Below are 18,083 nucleotides of genomic sequence, written 5' to 3' on the forward strand. Positions count from 1 at the left end.
GGACCTATTCCAGTCTCTACTTTTATGTTTCCCACCTTTAGATACATAGAACACTTAAAAATGTGCAACATACCGGTCATTTACAGGTCATGAGGATTCACAGTAAGGACACTGAGCAAGACTGCACTTACAGATCTGACAAAACCCCCTTTATTCAGTTGTTCCCTATAAACATGTCAAAGAAAAAATCTCAGATATTTCTTTTGAATCAATTCAACAGTTCAATTCAACAGTTCAATTTCACACATATATCCTTTTAAAAAAGAAAATCAACGCTACTCTAACATAAAACGTGCTGAAGATACTGTATACAGCACGACTGTTTCCATGCACAAATATCATTCTTCCAACACCAAAAAGCAAACAGAGACTTCAACAGGCTGTTTATACTGTGAGTGCTGAATACAGTAGCTTCAAAAACAAAGGTCATACACTTCACATTGAGTAACAAACTGGTCAATAGAGAGGTTAAACCGGTCTAACATGAGGCTTAGGCCTTTAGAGCATGCTCAGCTCAATGAGACGGCCTGCGAACACGCCTAATGTGCCGATGAGACACACAGCCATGAACACACACAGCAGAATATGATCCAACACCATGGCCACAAACTTCCACTCCTCAGCAGCCTGGAAAGAGAAGAGGGACAATAGTGTCAAATGAAAGCAAAAAGACTTGTTAAAGGACCACGTTAGAGACACTCTATGTGTGAGGAAGATTACATTGTTGGATTCCTCATCTGATTTCATGGTTTCTGCGATGTACTTGATTCCTTCAATGGCACTGCGGACATCAGGGTTCTTGATAATGGGTGACTGGTAGGGGACAGAAGTGGCCTGGTTGCCAGAGATATCTGAGATGTCAAAATCACCACCGTAGATGTTGGATTTAGCTGGCTTTTCCTTTCCTGGGCGTTTCATTGTTGAGAAGAACATGATGTTGGGAATGGTTTCAATAAAAACCTGTCAGAGAAAGACAGAAGGTATGCTCAATGTCAAGGAAATACAGTACTGGAAAATAAAAAATGAAGATGTTCTCTCTGCCACCACTAGATGGCAACATAATACAGTGGAAAAAGATTATGGATTGCTCTCCAAAGCTTTCCAAGCTTGGGAGCAGGACTGACAATCAAAACAATAATAATCATAATTTGTGCCTTTATTCTTCTGTGCTCACCTTGCGGACCCAGTCTGGCATTGTGTGGGTGCTTGGGGAGCGGTGGTGGGTGTTGATGACGATGACAGTGATGATGATGGAGGCAATGACAAAAACCATGGTGAAAAGCATGTACTTCCCAATGAGTGGTACAGCACTGGAGGTAGAGGGGATCAGCTCCACAATGACCAGCAGGAACACAGTGAGAGACAGCAAGACAGAGATGCTGAGAGTCATCTTCTCACCTGGGAGACACAAAAACATTTTCACTGCTCCTGCTAGAGAATACTGACAGAACATCATGCAATATACAGATGCTGTGCAAGAATTATTAGTGGTCAGTCAATATTTAGACAGGTGTTTCCCAGTGTGGAGGTCAGCAGTAGTAGCAGTAGAGCTTTATACAGTCATCACAAATTATACAATAAGAATATAAATAATAAACAATATCAACAGTCTGTGTATTAAGCAGTCACTGCAAAAAGCTTATATATGCCTGTCCCACATACTTTTCAATATACGCTATACTATAAAATAAATAAATAAATATTGGCGTTGTCGTCCATAATTTATCTCTAGCAACAGAAATATGTGTCCTTTTAGTCTTTTATTATTTTTGATTATTTATTTTATTTTATTTTATTTCAGCTTTTTGAGTGGTGAACTTAGAAATGTAGAAATGCCTCTCATATCATATTTGCTGTCTTGTACTAAAAAAAAAATGTACACAGTGTGACAGTGACTTTATTTATGACCAATATTTGCATTGTTTTATAATGCAACAAATCATTAAATTTCATAGCCTGGGAATTTAGAACTAGGTCAGGGCATGATTGGAAGGGAAGGATAAATCTCAGGGGTCGTGTGAGATGTAACTAACAGGATGGGAAAGCCGGAAAAAAAACATTTGACAAACCAATCTCAACTCAAGGTCCATTTAGTAACACTTCATCATCAGATTGATTTTGCTTATTTTATATGATCAAAAGCTTTAAAGCGGCTACTCGAAGGGCACTGACGTGAGTGTTTTTCATGTGCTGCTTCCAAAGTCACAGATTAAATAAACTTAAATAAATTCAGTATCTTATTTACTTAATTTCTCAGACCTTCCTCTCATGTTTGCTTTTTTCTTGTTAATCACTGGATAAAATTACCTCTTGACGACTAAAAATAAATAATAAGCAAAAATAAGTAGTTCACAACCAAGGGACGACAGGTCACAGGTCAACATTTCTTATTTTTGAGGGGTCACAAAGCAAAAATGTACATATGACATTTAGGTCATATCATCTGTCAAAATTATGTCTAATTGAACATAGATGTAGTTAAAGAGGATACTTTCTGTTTTCAGTAATATAATTAAGAAATGTCCATCATCAATTACACCTTCTGTTTTATTTAAACAAACTGAAAGAACCCTAAAACCCGAGTGGAAAATGTGGAGCTGACACTTTACTAAACAATATGTGTAGCTCACCAACAACATGCAATCTTAATATATTGCCACAAGGGAGAGCTGTTTCTATGAGTAAATGCTTCCCTTCCAATCAGGACTCCTCTTTCAGAATTTACACAACGCAGTAACTGCACTGTTCACTGACACCAGCAAATCACACGTAAAGAATGAGAGGCATTTTTTGTTGTTTCTAAACCTAACAATAGCACAAGTCAACAGATTCTGACACCGTTTCACAAATAAAATGCAAGACGTGTTGTTTTTGTTGCTCAGTAAGAGCAGTTATCCCAGAGAGAGCATCTTTTGGCACCAGCAATCTCCTCCACACTTCCCTGTCAGCAGTCATATCAGAAACTGGGATCAAGTGATGTATTATACATTAAAGCAAAGGCCTGCTTTCAGACATGACAGCACAGAGGGACCCTGGGTAATGAGGCAGACCACACTGGGAACGCGGCCAGATGCGCACACAAGCAGTGCGGTTTCTGCAGCAGCTGATGTGGGGACACCTCAGAATTAGGGACAAGGATTTGTTCAACATGATGTAAGGTGTAATATCATATTTCAGTTTTCATATCATATCATGAAAATGCAGATCATAAAGAAAATGGAGCTGGATTACAGAAGACATGAGTGCTTTTTGATAATTTGCATATAACTACCTTGTTTTGGCATATCCCTAATAATTCACATGAAGTGTACATCTATATCTTCTAGTTCTCTTGAGCAAAAATTTCAGGAGTGACTGACACTTACTGTCACACATGTTAAAGACATAGTTTGAAATTTGGGAAACAAATATACTTGCTTTCTTGCTGAGAGAAGATCAAGACCTCTTCCATGTAGATTAAACATGAAATTACAGCATGGAAACGGTTAGCTTAGCTTAGCACAAAGAATGCAAAGTGAAATCAACCATTTACAGTTTCATGGGTTGCTCTGTGTAGACTATTTCTTCGCAGGGCTGTGGATGAATAAAGAGAAATGGATGTTGGAGGCAGGGTCAAAGTCATTCCTATGAAAGGTGCTCAGTGGCGCATGGAGCCAAAAAGGTTTGATTTCCAGGGTGTAAAAATATGATCTTCAGCATCATTGGGCCCATGGAGCAAGCACACTTGAGACTTCCACCAGCTGATCCAGCCTGTTCTCATTCCCAACTTGTCAAATACCGCTAAATTTGTTGGTGATTTTGGCGTCAGACACCGATGTGATAAAGCATCTTTTGTAGCATTATGATACCCCACCAGGCAGCGTTACTTTGTAACTCTACCAGCAACACCATAATTAAATGAGCTGGAATGTCCATGAAGGCCAGACAGGTATGGAGGTGTATGGGTCCAACAAATCCCAGACTTTTACCCAGGAGCCAGCTGTTCGCTTCCCGTTTGAATGTTGAGCCAAAACATTCTGGGTTCTTTTCTAAATCTAACCACATGTTTTTATTGTAAAAGGAAATAAATGTAAAAAAAAAAAAAAAAAAAAAAAAAGGTTTTTAACATTCTGAGTGTATTGTGAAAAAGACTGCATCTGACAAGAGGGAACTGTACATGTCGTGATGAAATGTTATCGGATCGAATGGATTAAACCCCGGTAGTGAAAGGAGTCATTTTGCGATGCATTTGCGATGCTCAACAAAATGTATTCAGTGACTTACAAATGTTTCTTTCCCAGTGTAAGTCTATGCAAAAAGTCTTTTTAGGTCCAATAGCATCATGTGACGGACATGGAAGTTGTAGTTACACGATTTGGCCACTATGTCAGATTGGATTCAAAGTGCAATGCACTTCCTGAGGGCCTGGGCCAGGCACAGTGATTTCTGGGAGTATTGTTGCCACCATGAGGGTGCCAGACAGTGAGCCAATTAGTCAGCTTTAAAGGTGCTGGTAGGCAGCTGTTTCCCTGTTACCAGTTTTTGTGCAAAGTTAAGCTACTTGTCTCCTGGCTGAAGCTTCATATTTAAAGGCGCTGTATGTAAGAATGTGGCCAAAACGGTTACTGCACTCCAATTCAAAATACTGCCGCGAGTCGTGTCCGCCCCCCCTCCCCTACAGATTCGAGGTTGCTGGACAGCGGCACGCTGGAGACTGATTTGTTTGCCCACGGGCGGCTGCCGTGGCAGGGCTTCCTTGATCTTCGGTTTTCCAGCGGACCGTTCGAGCGAGTCCGGCTTCTCTGCTGCTAACGCTGCTGCCAGGATATAGCTGAGGAGCCAGCTGCTAATGCTATGTACTGGGACGCTGCTAATGCTGCTTGCCGTGCTGCTGTAGCTCAGTCATAACTGTAACTGATGCTGAGACTCTACTGACCGTGTGACTGGTAGACGGCAGTGGGTGGCGCAACAGGCCAAAACACAAATTCAAAACATAAACATGATTTGCGAACCGTAAAAATTTTTTTTAAATGCGAATATTCTGGCTGTACTATTGTTGTCGGTGAGATCAGTATGTTATATGAACATTATTCCTTAGTCTCTGTGACATATTAGGAGGATTTTACGACTATTTGCTTTAGATTTCTTACATATAGCTCCTTTAACGGACAAATATGAGAGAGGTGTAAATCTTGTCATCTAACTCTCCGCAAGAAAGCAAATAAAAGCATTTCCCAAAATGTTGAACTAAATGTACAGATTCCCTTCAGTCCAGTAACAACAAAGCCAAACACAACAGCTGCTACATTTACATTTCAGTATGATGCACAATCTTAACAGACTAGAAATTACAGAAAGAGGACTGTTAAAGAGAGGATAACTGTGTCATAGAGGACTGTGCATGACTGTATCAGCAATGTAGCATGCAGCTGTCGCCCTCCAGCTAAATAAAATGTACAAAATGAATGGTGGCCACATATAGAGACATACAATGAGATAAAGCATCTGAGCATAGGGAATATATTATTTATTATGAGAGTCACTGCATATATATTGTGTGTGATGAACGTTTAAATATATATTGAGCTCTCTGGTACATTTCATGTTTTATTGGTTTTTGAAAATCAGAAAAACAACAACTGTGCACTGATGTTTCCTTCATGTCATAATGTAAATATGTTATTAACTACTGTTTACTGTTATATCTCAGTGACAAAAAGCAATGTGAATTTAGTGTCAACATACCAGAGTCTGTAGGAAGATAGAAGACAAGGCCAGTCAGGAAGGAGAAGAGCATGCAAGGGATGATGACGTTGACAATGAAGTACAGAGGGAGCCGCAGCATGAGGAAGTGGTAGGTGATGTCCAGGTATGGGGTTTCTGGGCAGCAAGCGTAGTAAACCCAGTGCTTCCAGCCACGGAAATCCTTCATCACCCACTCTCCACTTTCCATGAAGTTACTCAGATCAGGGCGGTCACTGTCCTGGTGAAGAGAGGAAATAAACAGGGTGATTAAAGGATGGGTTGTCATTTAAATTTAAATTTAAAAATTTATATATTTCTATTATTATACTGCACTCTGAATTTGAGCTCACAAGTGATTGTTAAATAGGGCACTAAACTGGGTTTAGGTTATGTTCATACATTTAAGATGCTGTGGTTTCAGAGTGGGTTGTGATGTTATAGTGAATCCCAGCTGACAGCTGAGGCGGGGTACACCCTGGACAGATCGCCAGACTATCACAGGGCTGACACATAGAGACAGACAACCATTCATGCTCACATTCACACCTATGGGCAATAATATTTGTAATATGTGGTGATTTACACCATTTGCATTGTTAAAGGCATAGTTTGACATTTTGGGAAATACATCTATTTGCTCTCTGGGTTTGTGCTTGTTGTAGTGTTCCTGGTGTGAGCTTTGTAAGCCAGGAAATTACGTCATCATGTCAAATTGTTTGTGTTGAGCACTAAGGCTTCAAAAGTTGTTGCGGCACTTGTTAATACATGAATTATTGTCTATAAGGGAGGACTGGCCAAGCAGGTTCGCCTGCAAAGACGTCACTATGACTCTTTGTCACTGGGAAACCACAGGGACAGTCAAATGGCATTAAATTCTCGGAAAGAAATAGCCTCCACACTGGGAAAGAAGAGGGTGTTTGCTGAAGGGTGTGAAGGAATGTGAGCAATCACTGTAAAAAGCTAAAAAAAAAAACGGTCTCATTAAAAGAGTGGCAACCCTGGGGCAAACAAAGTGGTCATAGTTCTGGGGGTAACAGGTGGTGACAATAATAATTACAGTATACAAAAGCAATGACGGCATTAACTACTGTTGCCAGGTAGCGTACTTTTCCAGTAACGTTCTTCCAATAATACTCATTGACTTGTTTTTACTCATACTTATGTTGAGCCACGATAACTGTCTGCTGGCTATAGCCTTATGTTATATAGAGGGATATGAAAGTGGTATCAATCTTCTCTTTTAGCTTTGTAAAGAAGGGCTTTTGAAATGGCCTGAACAGATTTACAGGGTTGACGACGACCAAGTTTCCATCATAGGTCCAGGTGCCCAGCTTCATACTGCAGTTCTGGAGGTCAAAGGGGAAATGCAGCACAATGATTTCACAGTAGCTCTTGAAGATGGCAGGTGGGTTCCACGTGATCTTTCCCGTGTGCTCCAGCAGCACTTTGGTCTCGTGAACGATGGCAAAGTCTCCATCAGCACTGTGGGCACAGAGAAAACACAGGCAGCATCAACATGAGAGATAATAAGCTAAATGTTAACGCAGGGGGACATCAGTGCCTGAGGATGGGTCAGTGCTGCTGTCACACCCCAGCCAACCAGCGCTCAGCTTGGCTAAAGTTGTTGTGGCAGCGGAGCTGGTTGTCAGGGAAAAAAGCAGCGTGTCAGACGCAGCATATGGTGGGAGGAGGGTGAGGTGGGGGACCTGCAATACAGGGTCCAGATTTAGCCTAATGAAATCTGAGCTTTCACACGCTGCATACTGGAGTATTGGAAAGTGTGATTCAAAACATCAGTGATAGGTGTGTTAATTGTTTTTAGAGGTCTGGTAGCTCTTTGTCATGTAAAGCTTATTGTAATGGACAAAAAAAGTTTTAATGAAAAATAAAGGAGGGACATGGCATGGAGCAAATATAGCCTGATAACATACTTGTTGTACAGAACCAGATCAGGGCGCCAAATGTCAGTGGAGGGAACTCTGATCTTTTTGATGCCACCGTAATCCTCTGGGTTCCAGTGCAAGTTCACATCTTTCCATTGCTGAAAAAAAAGCAGATAAGGACACCTAGACCAATGGACGGTACTTCAGTGATGTATGTTCTATATTTGTGAAAGAAAAGTTATGACAGAAAATGTCATGCAGACTGTGAGACTACATTTTCACAGTACTAATAAACATGTTGTAGGAAATTTACATAGTCTTAGGCACATATCTGTTTCTGTTTCTGTGGATTTCATTCCCAATTGTGACCAGTTCTGGATCTAGCACAGCCTGGGCAAACTTCTCTTGCCCCATCCCCCCATTGTGCCCTCCCTCCCAGGGGGCACCCTGGGCGCCTGCCTATGTTGCTAAAAGGAAGATCTGCCACTGACTGCCACATGACGGTTTCCTGAATTTCATCCAATGTTTTCAAGAGAGAATGGTACACAGTATCTTAACTAAACAAGGTGTGTGTAAATTTGTTTGAAGAGGTGTTCTTTATATATATATAGAACAAATAAAAATAAATGAGAATAATATTAATAAAAATAGTGCACAACATGTATCAAACCTGTTTCAGTCGCACGTTGCTGCTGACAATCTGGTTGACCTCATCCTGTGAAAGCAGATAAATGTGTTTAGACAGTTGATGACAGTGAATATTAAACAGATGATGGTGATATGGCGTGTGACACGAGACCTCACCACACTGATGAGCTGGATGAGCTGAAGGCCCACGGTAACAACCACCGGGTCCTTGAAGTGACTGACAGGGCGGACGACCTTATTGTAGCCAGTGAAGAGGGTTTTGACCAAACGGGTTTCATCAGTGGATGCCCAGGCAGCGCCTTAAATGAAATCAAAAAGAAACACACCATACAGGCTCAATAGGCCTGATTTATATTATACTACATACCCATACTTATACTGTGTGATTAATCATATAATTACACTATGTCATGTATTCAGTATATATAAATATACTTATACCTGGATACATTTACATGTACATAACCTTTATATCCTGGGTCTTCAATAGGGGGTCCGTGACCCCTAGAGGGTCCTCTGTGTTACTTTAGGGTGGTCACCAAATTACCTCTTCATAAATTAAATGTAGTCTTTGTTTTTTTGTGTTTTCAAAAAGTAAAGTGTATCTCTAAAAACTCAATAATGTGAATCCAAAATATTATTAGCAAAGATAAATTGGCCTATTAATAAAACCTATTTAGTTTTCACTACACAACATTAATGATAGGCTAACTATGAATCCTTGTGCAACCGTGTGAGTTCATTCATTCATTCATTCATTTTCTGTAACCACTTATCCTGTTAGGGGTCACGGTGGGCTGGAGCCTATCCCAGCTGACATTGGGCGAGAGGCGGGGTACACCATGGACAGCTCACCAGACTATCACAGGGCTGACACATAGAGACAGACAACCATTCACACTCATATTCACACCTATGGGCAATTTAGAGTCACCAGTTAACCTGCATGTCTTTGGACTGTGGGAGGAAGCCGGAGTACTCGGACAAAGCCCACACTGACACAGGAAGAACACGCAAACTCTGCACAGAAGGCCTTTTCCACCTTACATTTTTTCCCATATTTGCCAATTAGCTGCTAAATGACTGCTCAAGACCCCATAATAGTCAGTTAATTATCTCAAGTCCAACTTAATGTTATACAATGTATGTAGTGGGGGTTCCCTTCTCCGTCTCTTGACCAGAAAAACGTTCCATCTCCCCTGCTTTGTATTAATACGGTAAAAAGTTATTGTGCATTTTCCTAATGAGGAACACTGTTCTCCCTACTGTGCAATGATATTTATATATTTAAATATCTTTCCAGTAAAAATGCCAGAAAGCATACGTGTATTACAGTTAGCCTGTGCAGCTATCAATCATGGATATACAGTGTCTGTTTAAGTGAAAAGTTGGGGCGGCTGTGGCTCAGGAGGTAGAGCAGGTCGTCCACTAATCAGGAGATCGACGGTTAGATCCCTGGCTCCTCTAGTCTGCATGTCGAAGTATCCTTGAGCAAGATTCTGAACCCCATTTTACTGTTACATCAGTGTGTGAGTGTGTTAAAAATTGAGTAGCAGGCGGCACCAATGTATAAATGTGTGTGTGAATGGGTGAATGTTACTTGTAATGTCAAAAAGTGCTTTGAGTGGTTGGAAGACTAGAAAGGAGATATACAAGTGCAGGTCCATTTACAATATAATGTACATAAATTTGCTATTATTTTTATTCTATCTAGTTTGAATTTTTTTCATATTTTTATCTGTATGTATTACTCAGTTACTTTCCCCCCTTTTTCTCTTGTTTCTGACTCTTCAGCTGCTTATCTTATCTTATCTTATCTTATCTTATCTTTATTTACTGTTGTTTACAGTTAATTACACTGAAGGTACTGCGACAGTGAAATGTGTGTTTCTTCACTCCTCAAGCTGCCTCTTGAGTGTGCTTCACATTACCATGTCGTGCCAGAGTAGAATACTCCTTTAAGAACATCTGACACTTGAGATGAGTTCATTTAATATGAGCTGAAAATAGATGTGACATTAGGTGTCATACCATTCTCGGAACCCATCGGCTGTATTCGGCGTCTGACTTCCGGCAGACGGCAAATACAGCCTCTGGGGGCAGACCCCCGATTTTGGCTTTCCGGTTTGATTATAGCCTGGAAATCCAGACCCAAATCTAGAAAGATTTAGGGTCTGGTCATGAGTAATGAAAATGGCCCAACTCGAGGGGCAGCACCAAGAATGCATTTATAAATATCACTACACGCAACTGGAAAACACTATGACCAATCAGAACAATACACGGGGTGACGTATACGCTTAGCTACAAGTGGAGCTAACTGGTAGATTAGACTAAACAGCAAAAACGTCCTTCTTGCAAAGGAAAGACTTGAGCGCCGTCTTCTGTTCCTCTTTTAGAGAAAAAGCCAAAGCCGTTTCAAACAACTGGTGTTCATCCGTAGCCATCTTGCAGTGTTTACTGACTGATTCCGGACTTCGTCGTCGCAGCGCTGTCGTCATCTGTTTAGCTCGCCTCTGGCCCGCCTATATCAGGTACACCGATGTGATTGGTGCAGCTTGGCTCCAAAAGCATAGGTAATGAGCATCATTACTGATTGCCAGAGTGACTCGCTGAGCAAATTCAAATTGTGCTCTCGCGAGAACTCTAGATTTCCAGGGTAGTTTGATTAGGGCGGAGGAGGCGAATTTCCATTTCCGACTTCCATTTATATATAAGTAAATATGCTGAAACATTGCGATGGATTCAGAGTTTGCAGTGACGCCAATTATGTTCCGCCTTGTTAGTTCACCGCACGGACCGTTTAACCTGGCAACAACTGCAGCCAGCTCAAACGTGATTGGTCAATATCACGCGGACTACAAACAGCCTACAACCAGAAACTAGGGCTCTTCCGCTCTTCTCCCAGAGGCAAGATCTCCGGGGGTTGCCTGTTTATAGAGACTAGTGTCATACTATAGGTGTAAGGCACATGTGAATATAACATGTGTATACATGTTGTTTTTTTAAGTAGACTGAAAGTGACCCACTTTTACTTGGTGTGTGCACAGTGTGTGTGGAGCAAAGCTTTGAAAATAATGCTGATTAAATACATATATATTCATTTCATATATATATATGCATATATATTCATTTTAAATGTTTTGAATGTACTTTCCAGGTCATATAGCAGAGATAACCACAAGGGAATTGCACTCAAGCACATGTTCTCAAACCTTTATAGTGTAGATGTATACATTTGCATATATATGGTTGGACTTGGGGTCTAAATTTGGAAATTCAAACATGCAATGGCACCCCTGTAAGGTTGTTAATAGAGATGTTCTTCAGCACTTTCCACTACATGTCTGTCACAAGCCAGAGCGAGATCCCCTTTCATTTTTCAGCTGACCTTGAAACGAAGGTCATTTCACAGCAACATGTTGTTTGAATGGTTGAATGATTCTCCAGACATTCAAGTGAGTAAACTAAGGAATTGCCTGAACATAATTACGCAGGTGACTTCATGTGGTGACAGACAGACAAAAGGTTGAAAAGCAAAATGAAAACAGCACACATGCCCTTGTCAATCAAAGAGCCGGTTCGCGCAGAATTAAAATTTGCTCATTAGTTTTGTTGTTTGAATTGGATCAACTTTCACTGACCTGACAGCAGTTTCAACACACGCATTTAATACAGGGTTTAGCAGCTGTTTTTTTAGGCTCCAACTTTCTCTAGCTTCATTATGTTTTAAAGTCAAGCAAAGCAGACAGACACATGTTCCTACAGGTAAGCAACACATGTCCTTTTTCTTCAGTTTTAAATAAGTTCTTACCTGCTAGAATGACTAGATGGAAACCGAGAAGTACAGTATTCATTCTTGCCAATAAACCCAGGCATCCAAAAGCAAGATCCAACCTCGACACGCTGCCCACGTTGACCACTTGAGAATTAAAAAGATTTGACCCACCTAAAACATTCTTTCAGCACTGGCAAATGACTTAGTGTACAAGCTCCAAGCTGTCCACTGGCAGCCTTGTTGTTATTGTCTGACAGCAGATGTGAGTGACCGGCTGCCAATGCTTGTCATTTGAGAGGGCCACATTCTTTGTCAAGTGTTATAAGATCAACATGCCGGAGTAATCCACCACTGAAATATCCCATCGTGAACTTGGCCACACACAACCTCGAGGTGAGAGGCGACGCAGCAGTACATGCTTGCCGCCTTTTTTTACTTGTGTCAGTGATAAACTATCCGCGCTGTCTTTAAATCCGTACACACAGTTCCATATAATGTTTAGCCCCTTGAAGACACACACTGAGTAATGATTTTACATGGATATAGTTTCAGTTTAAAGTAAAAGCTGTCAATGTGTGATGCATCATTTTAGTTTGGGTGACATATTTGGTGTCATGTTAAAGCTTTGGATTCTAACTAGAATGAAATAAGTCAAGTTCATGTTTGACCTTGGAAACAGTATCCAAAAAAAAGGTCTGTACACCATTTAGTAGCTGTTAGGGCTTTTAATTGTGTCACCTGATCAATATGCATTTGCTGAGGAAGATCATGTGATGCAATCAAAAGCTCCAGAAACCATTTACAAGAGATTACCACAACTCAGATGTGGTAATATTCTTCACCGAGTAAGAATTTATTTTAAAAGGAAAATATTAACTGTTTGGTACTTGATTTTGAATCTTGACATTATCAGATGCATGTGAATGAATGTATTTATAAGCATATCTGTTATATATATATATATATATCTGTATAGCTATGAAAGGTTCCCTTGAACATTAATCCCTAAACCTTAAAATTACACTTCGGGCAAATAGAATGAAATTCTTTCAGTTGGAAACGACTTTTCATCTCCCTCCCTAACGCTTCCAACCCATATTATTGTGGCCAACGGTGTTGCAAAGCATGAGCATGAGTCAGGAGGCTGTGATCATGTGACATATGTGCTGCAGACTGTCCTCCCTCATATGAGGTAATCAAAGGAGGAAGTCGGCTCATGTATAATACATAAAGCCATAAAGTTCATGTAAGGAAGTAGGTCAGAGTGGAAGGTTGGTCAAACAAACACAGGACTTTGATCAGGCAGACCGGGGTTTGTGTCCTGTGTACAAAAAGTTGTCAGCGTTGAGTTATTTTGATTATGTACTTAATGTAACATTATGTATTTACAACCTGGTCTCACTCCGAAGTCGTCAAAATCTGGCGCTTGGGCAGTGACTTGCAGCTTTAGACACAGATGATAAAAGCCATCCTTTAACATCAGCGTAGCATATGGGGGGACAAGAACGAAAGTCCAAGTGGGGCAGGCTGGAGTGGTGGTGGTTGAGTCCAACAAACACCAACTTGCTGATGTCCCGTAAGATTATAAAGCCAAACCCTTTTCTTTTTTTCCTAAACCTAACCATGTGCGTTTGTTGTTGAAAGAAAAAAAAAAGTAAATTCAGGTGTGTTGTACTGACGTAGTGCATTTATTTTGAAAGAGGCTGTATGTATACATTAAATTTCCTGTGAAAACAGAAGTGTATTTTGAAAGAAGACAATGCATGTAACAGTCAGAACTTGACATGGTGTCCTAGAACTTCAACAACCAACGCATCCAGGGTACCTTGCACATTGTTACTGGACATGGAAAGTCCATGACTAAACGTTGATACGTGACGAAGTTGGAGTGAGAATGTGTTGGTATTTAACGTCATGTCACATCATGTCACGCCATGTCACAATAAGATATAATGGCACTAAATGCAGAATATCATATGAACCTTTGTATGAGGATATGTTGTGCAAAGACAACTTGATCACTTTCCGTTTTCCTCAGGGCCTAGCAACTGCTAGCAATCTGGGACATGCTGCATTTTGTTTCCCACAGTTACTTCGATTGTTCCATTGTCCGCCATTTTTTTTCCACTGCTGGGGATTGTAACTGCCATCAACTTACACTGATACTCTTTGATAACTAGGGATAACTACTGAGGAAAATGTGACGCCCCTCCCAATGTCTTTGAGAATGTTTCAGCCAGTCTCATCAGGCAGCTGGCTGACATGGGAGGGTCGTTACCATGATTAGGCTCACCTGGGCTTCCAAGCTATAAAAGCTGCCTAATCTGTTCACTTGGTCTCTCCCTTCCTTTCAGCTGACATCCACTGAGCAGTTTTGGTTTGCACCTTCAACACTTCCACAGAACACCTGACACTCACCCATGCATGGTTTTCATGACTGACTTTGCTGATCTACACACTCCATTGATTATTAAGTTAATTTTAGTTTAATAAATTCGGCTTGTTTTAAGTAAATCTTTTGTGTGGACTCCCTTCTAGCATCCACAAAAATGAACCACAAAGAACCAAAAATCCTTGTGTGATACTCCCAAAAAATTCAATCACCATGCTAATACCAAAACACTTTAAAGTGTACTACTCAAAAGTGTTAACAAACTACAAGTCACAAACCAGATTAATCGATATAACAAATCAAGCCTCATGTGTAACACTAAGGCAAGATTTAGCCTTACCAAACCGATCGGACGAGCCCCCATTTGTCACAAACTAACGTATCCCGGACAAGCCCCCACTTGTCACGAACCCGGCCGCACGGCCATGACAAAGAGGGAGACACATACACAAGGAAAGCCAATTAAAGGATTTTATTTGCTAAAGAATAAACATAAGAAAAAGAACCTAACTAAACATGGTATTTGCAATCAGTAAAGTCAGTGGTGTAGGTGAGAGCATGAGTGAAACAATGTATGTGTGTGATGTTGTAGGGTGCAGAAACTAAGATAAAACCAAACCCAAAACAAAATGCTGCCTCAGGAAGGAGAAGAGAAAGAGCAGTGAGCAACCAGAGCTTTTAAAAGCTCACTGAGCTCAGGTGCTGCCACTTCCCTGATTACCCGCAGCCACGCCCACTGCTACCTGCAAGGGAGAACACAACAAGGCAGGCAGGGCAGAGAGGGTCGTCACAAAAACAAAAGTGTGATCCTCTTCCTCTTTTGGTCAAGCAATTGTTGAAGCACTTCCTTTGTGCTGTAAATTGAACCCTGGTTTCCCCGAGAGATCACACCCAGTGGCACATAGAACTGCAGAGGGAATGCGGGGCTTATTGGGAACCAGTCTAAACACCAATGGTGTCATTCATGTATAGCTGTTGCATTATGCAGTCAACATTTACAAAAAACTTTTCTATTTCCACTTTATGTTAATAAGAGTCTAAGTGAGGTAAGATAGAGTAAGATAAGGAAAAGTGTTTTTTATGTGTTTTAATTGTTTTTTCTTTTTAGTTTCTTTTTGAGTGATGCTATGTAATAAATGGTCAGACTGACTTACTTATACTTATATATACAGTACAGGCCAAAAGTTTGGACACACCTTCTCATTCAATGCGTTTTCTTTATTTTCATGACTATTTACATTGTAGATTCTCACTGAAGGCATCAAAACTATGAATGAACACATGTGGAGTTATGTACTTAACAAAAAAAGGTGAAATAACTGAAAACATGTTTTATATTCTAGCTTCTTCAAAATAGCCACCCTTTGCTCTGATTACTGCTTTGCACACTCTTGGCATTCTCTCCATGAGCTTCAAGAGGTAGTCACCTGAAATGGTTTCCACTTCACAGGTGTGCCTTATCAGGGTTAATTAGTGGAATTTCTTGCTTTATCAATGGGGTTAGGACCATCAGTTGTGTTGTGCAGAAGTCAGGTTAATACACAGCCGACAGCCCTATTGGACAACTGTTAAAATTCATATTATGGCAAGAACCAATCAGCTAACTAAAGAAAAACGAGTGGCCATCATTACTTTAAGAAATGAAGGTCAGTCAGTCCGGAAAATTGCAAAAACTTTAAATGTGTCCCCAAGTGGAGTCGCAAAAACCATCAAGCGCTACAACGAAACTGGCACACATGAGGACCGACCCAGGAAAGGAAGACCAAGAGTCACCTCTGCTTCTGAGGATAAGTTCATCCGAGTCACCAGCCTCAGAAATCGCAAGTTAACAGCAGCTCAGATCAGAGACCAGATGAATGCCACACAGAGTTCTAGCAGCAGACCCATCTCTAGAACAACTGTTAAGAGGAGACTGTGCCAATCAGGCCTTCATGGTCAAATAGCTGCTAGGAAACCACTGCTAAGGAGAGGCAACAAGCAGAAGAGATTTGTTTGGGCCAAGAAACACAAGGAATGGACATTAGACCAGTGTAAATCTGTGCTTTGGTCTGATGAGTCCAAATTTGAGATCTTTGGTTCCAACCACCGTGTCTTTGTGAGACGCAGAAAAGGTGAACGGATGGATTCCACATGCCTGGTTCCCACCGTGAAGCATGGGGGAGGAGGTGTGATGGTGTGGGGGTGTTTTGCTGGTGACACTGTTGGGGATTTATTCAAAATTGAAGGCACACTGAACCAGCATGGCTACCACAGCATCCTGCAGCGACATGCCATCCCATCCGGTTTGCGTTTAGTTGGACGATCATTTATTTTTCAACAGGACAATGACCCCAAACACACCTCCAGGCTGTGTAAGGGCTATTTGACCAAGAAGGAGAGTGATGGAGTGCTGCGGCAGATGACCTGGCCTCCACAGTCACCGGACCTGAACCCAATCGAGATGGTTTGGGGTGAGCTGGACTGCAGAGTGAAGGCAAAGGGGCCAACAAGTGCTAAACACCTCTGGGAACTCCTTCAAGACTGTTGGAAAACCATTTCAGGTGACTACCTCTTGAAGCTCATGGAGAGAATGCCAAGAGTGTGCAAAGCAGTAATCAGAGCAAAGGGTGGCTATTTTGAAGAAACTAGAATATAAAACATGTTTTCAGTTATTTCACCTTTTTTTGTTAAGTACATAACTCCACATGTGTTCATTCATAGTTTTGATGCCTTCAGTGAGAATCTACAATGTAAATAGTCATGAAAATAAAGAAAACGCATTGAATGAGAAGGTGTGTCCAAACTTTTGGCCTGTACTGTATATATATATATATATATATATATATAACTGACTAACCTATGTCCATTTATTATAACCCGTTGATATATCTTAAAATACTGCCAATGTGGATGATGCTTTGTTTTATTTATCATTATTAATAAATAATGTAATAATAATCTGGCTAATTATTCATCTTTAATAAAGATCCCGCTTTGACAGATCTGGGGAAAAAAGCATTTTCCTATTCGTATTTTAATATGTTGTGATCTTGTTATGGCTGCTACCTCTGAGAGGTCCCACTTGTAAAAGAGATTTTCGAACTTCCTGGTAAAACAAAGGTAAAATAAAATAGAATAAAATAACAATAGGCAATTCAGATGTTTAAAACAGACTTTTGTGTTTCATGGGGTCCAGGTGTTACACCCATGTCTCCCTGTTTGGCTCTGCACCACCCCACCCTGTCGGGCCCGTGATGGGTCAGGCAACTCAATTTCCTCACATCCCGAATCCGTTCAGTCAGCCAGTCACTCAACTGCCCGCCTCATTCATCTCACTTAGGGACAAATGCCCATTTTGGCAATGTCTGAATTAAGAGAGATTTGTCTCTACCCACCCCCCTCTCTATCTCCAATCACTCAGGCCACCTGAGTTTACACCATGTAAGCACCGCTTTGCCTCTCTTCCAGTCTGTCATGTAACACAGAGACAAGCCGGCATTGTATCTGCTCAGCCGACCTGTGGTCCCAGGCGTCTCCCTGCTCTGTCCAGTGTTAATTAAAACACTTTGAAGGCTCACACCGTGCTTCCAGCCTCTAGAGGACGATGAGCTGTGTGTTTATATCAGCTCTGTAAAGTGATTAAATGTTCATTGAATCTGAATGAAAGCGTCCATGTAAT

General features: G+C 40.9%; 1 protein-coding gene across 1 annotated transcript; it reads right to left on the reverse strand.

Annotated features, from left to right (window-relative positions):
• Positions 1-127: 127 nt before the first annotated feature.
• Positions 128-12,316, reverse strand: LOC117248524 (acetylcholine receptor subunit alpha-like). The gene is made up of 9 exons (XM_033613695.2): positions 12,070-12,316; positions 8,412-8,554; positions 8,278-8,322; positions 7,656-7,765; positions 7,011-7,206; positions 5,725-5,962; positions 1,175-1,398; positions 721-960; positions 128-627 (listed from the first exon to the last, which is right to left on the reverse strand). The coding sequence occupies exons 1-9, from the start codon at positions 12,110-12,112 to the stop codon at positions 499-501; spliced, it is 1,368 nt and encodes a 455-aa protein (XP_033469586.1). The 5' UTR covers positions 12,113-12,316; the 3' UTR covers positions 128-498.
• Positions 12,317-18,083: the final 5,767 nt, after the last annotated feature.

The sequence above is a fragment of the Epinephelus lanceolatus genome, chromosome 14 (assembly GCF_041903045.1).
Source record: "Epinephelus lanceolatus isolate andai-2023 chromosome 14, ASM4190304v1, whole genome shotgun sequence".
NCBI classification, from domain to species: domain Eukaryota; kingdom Metazoa; phylum Chordata; class Actinopteri; order Perciformes; family Serranidae; genus Epinephelus; species Epinephelus lanceolatus.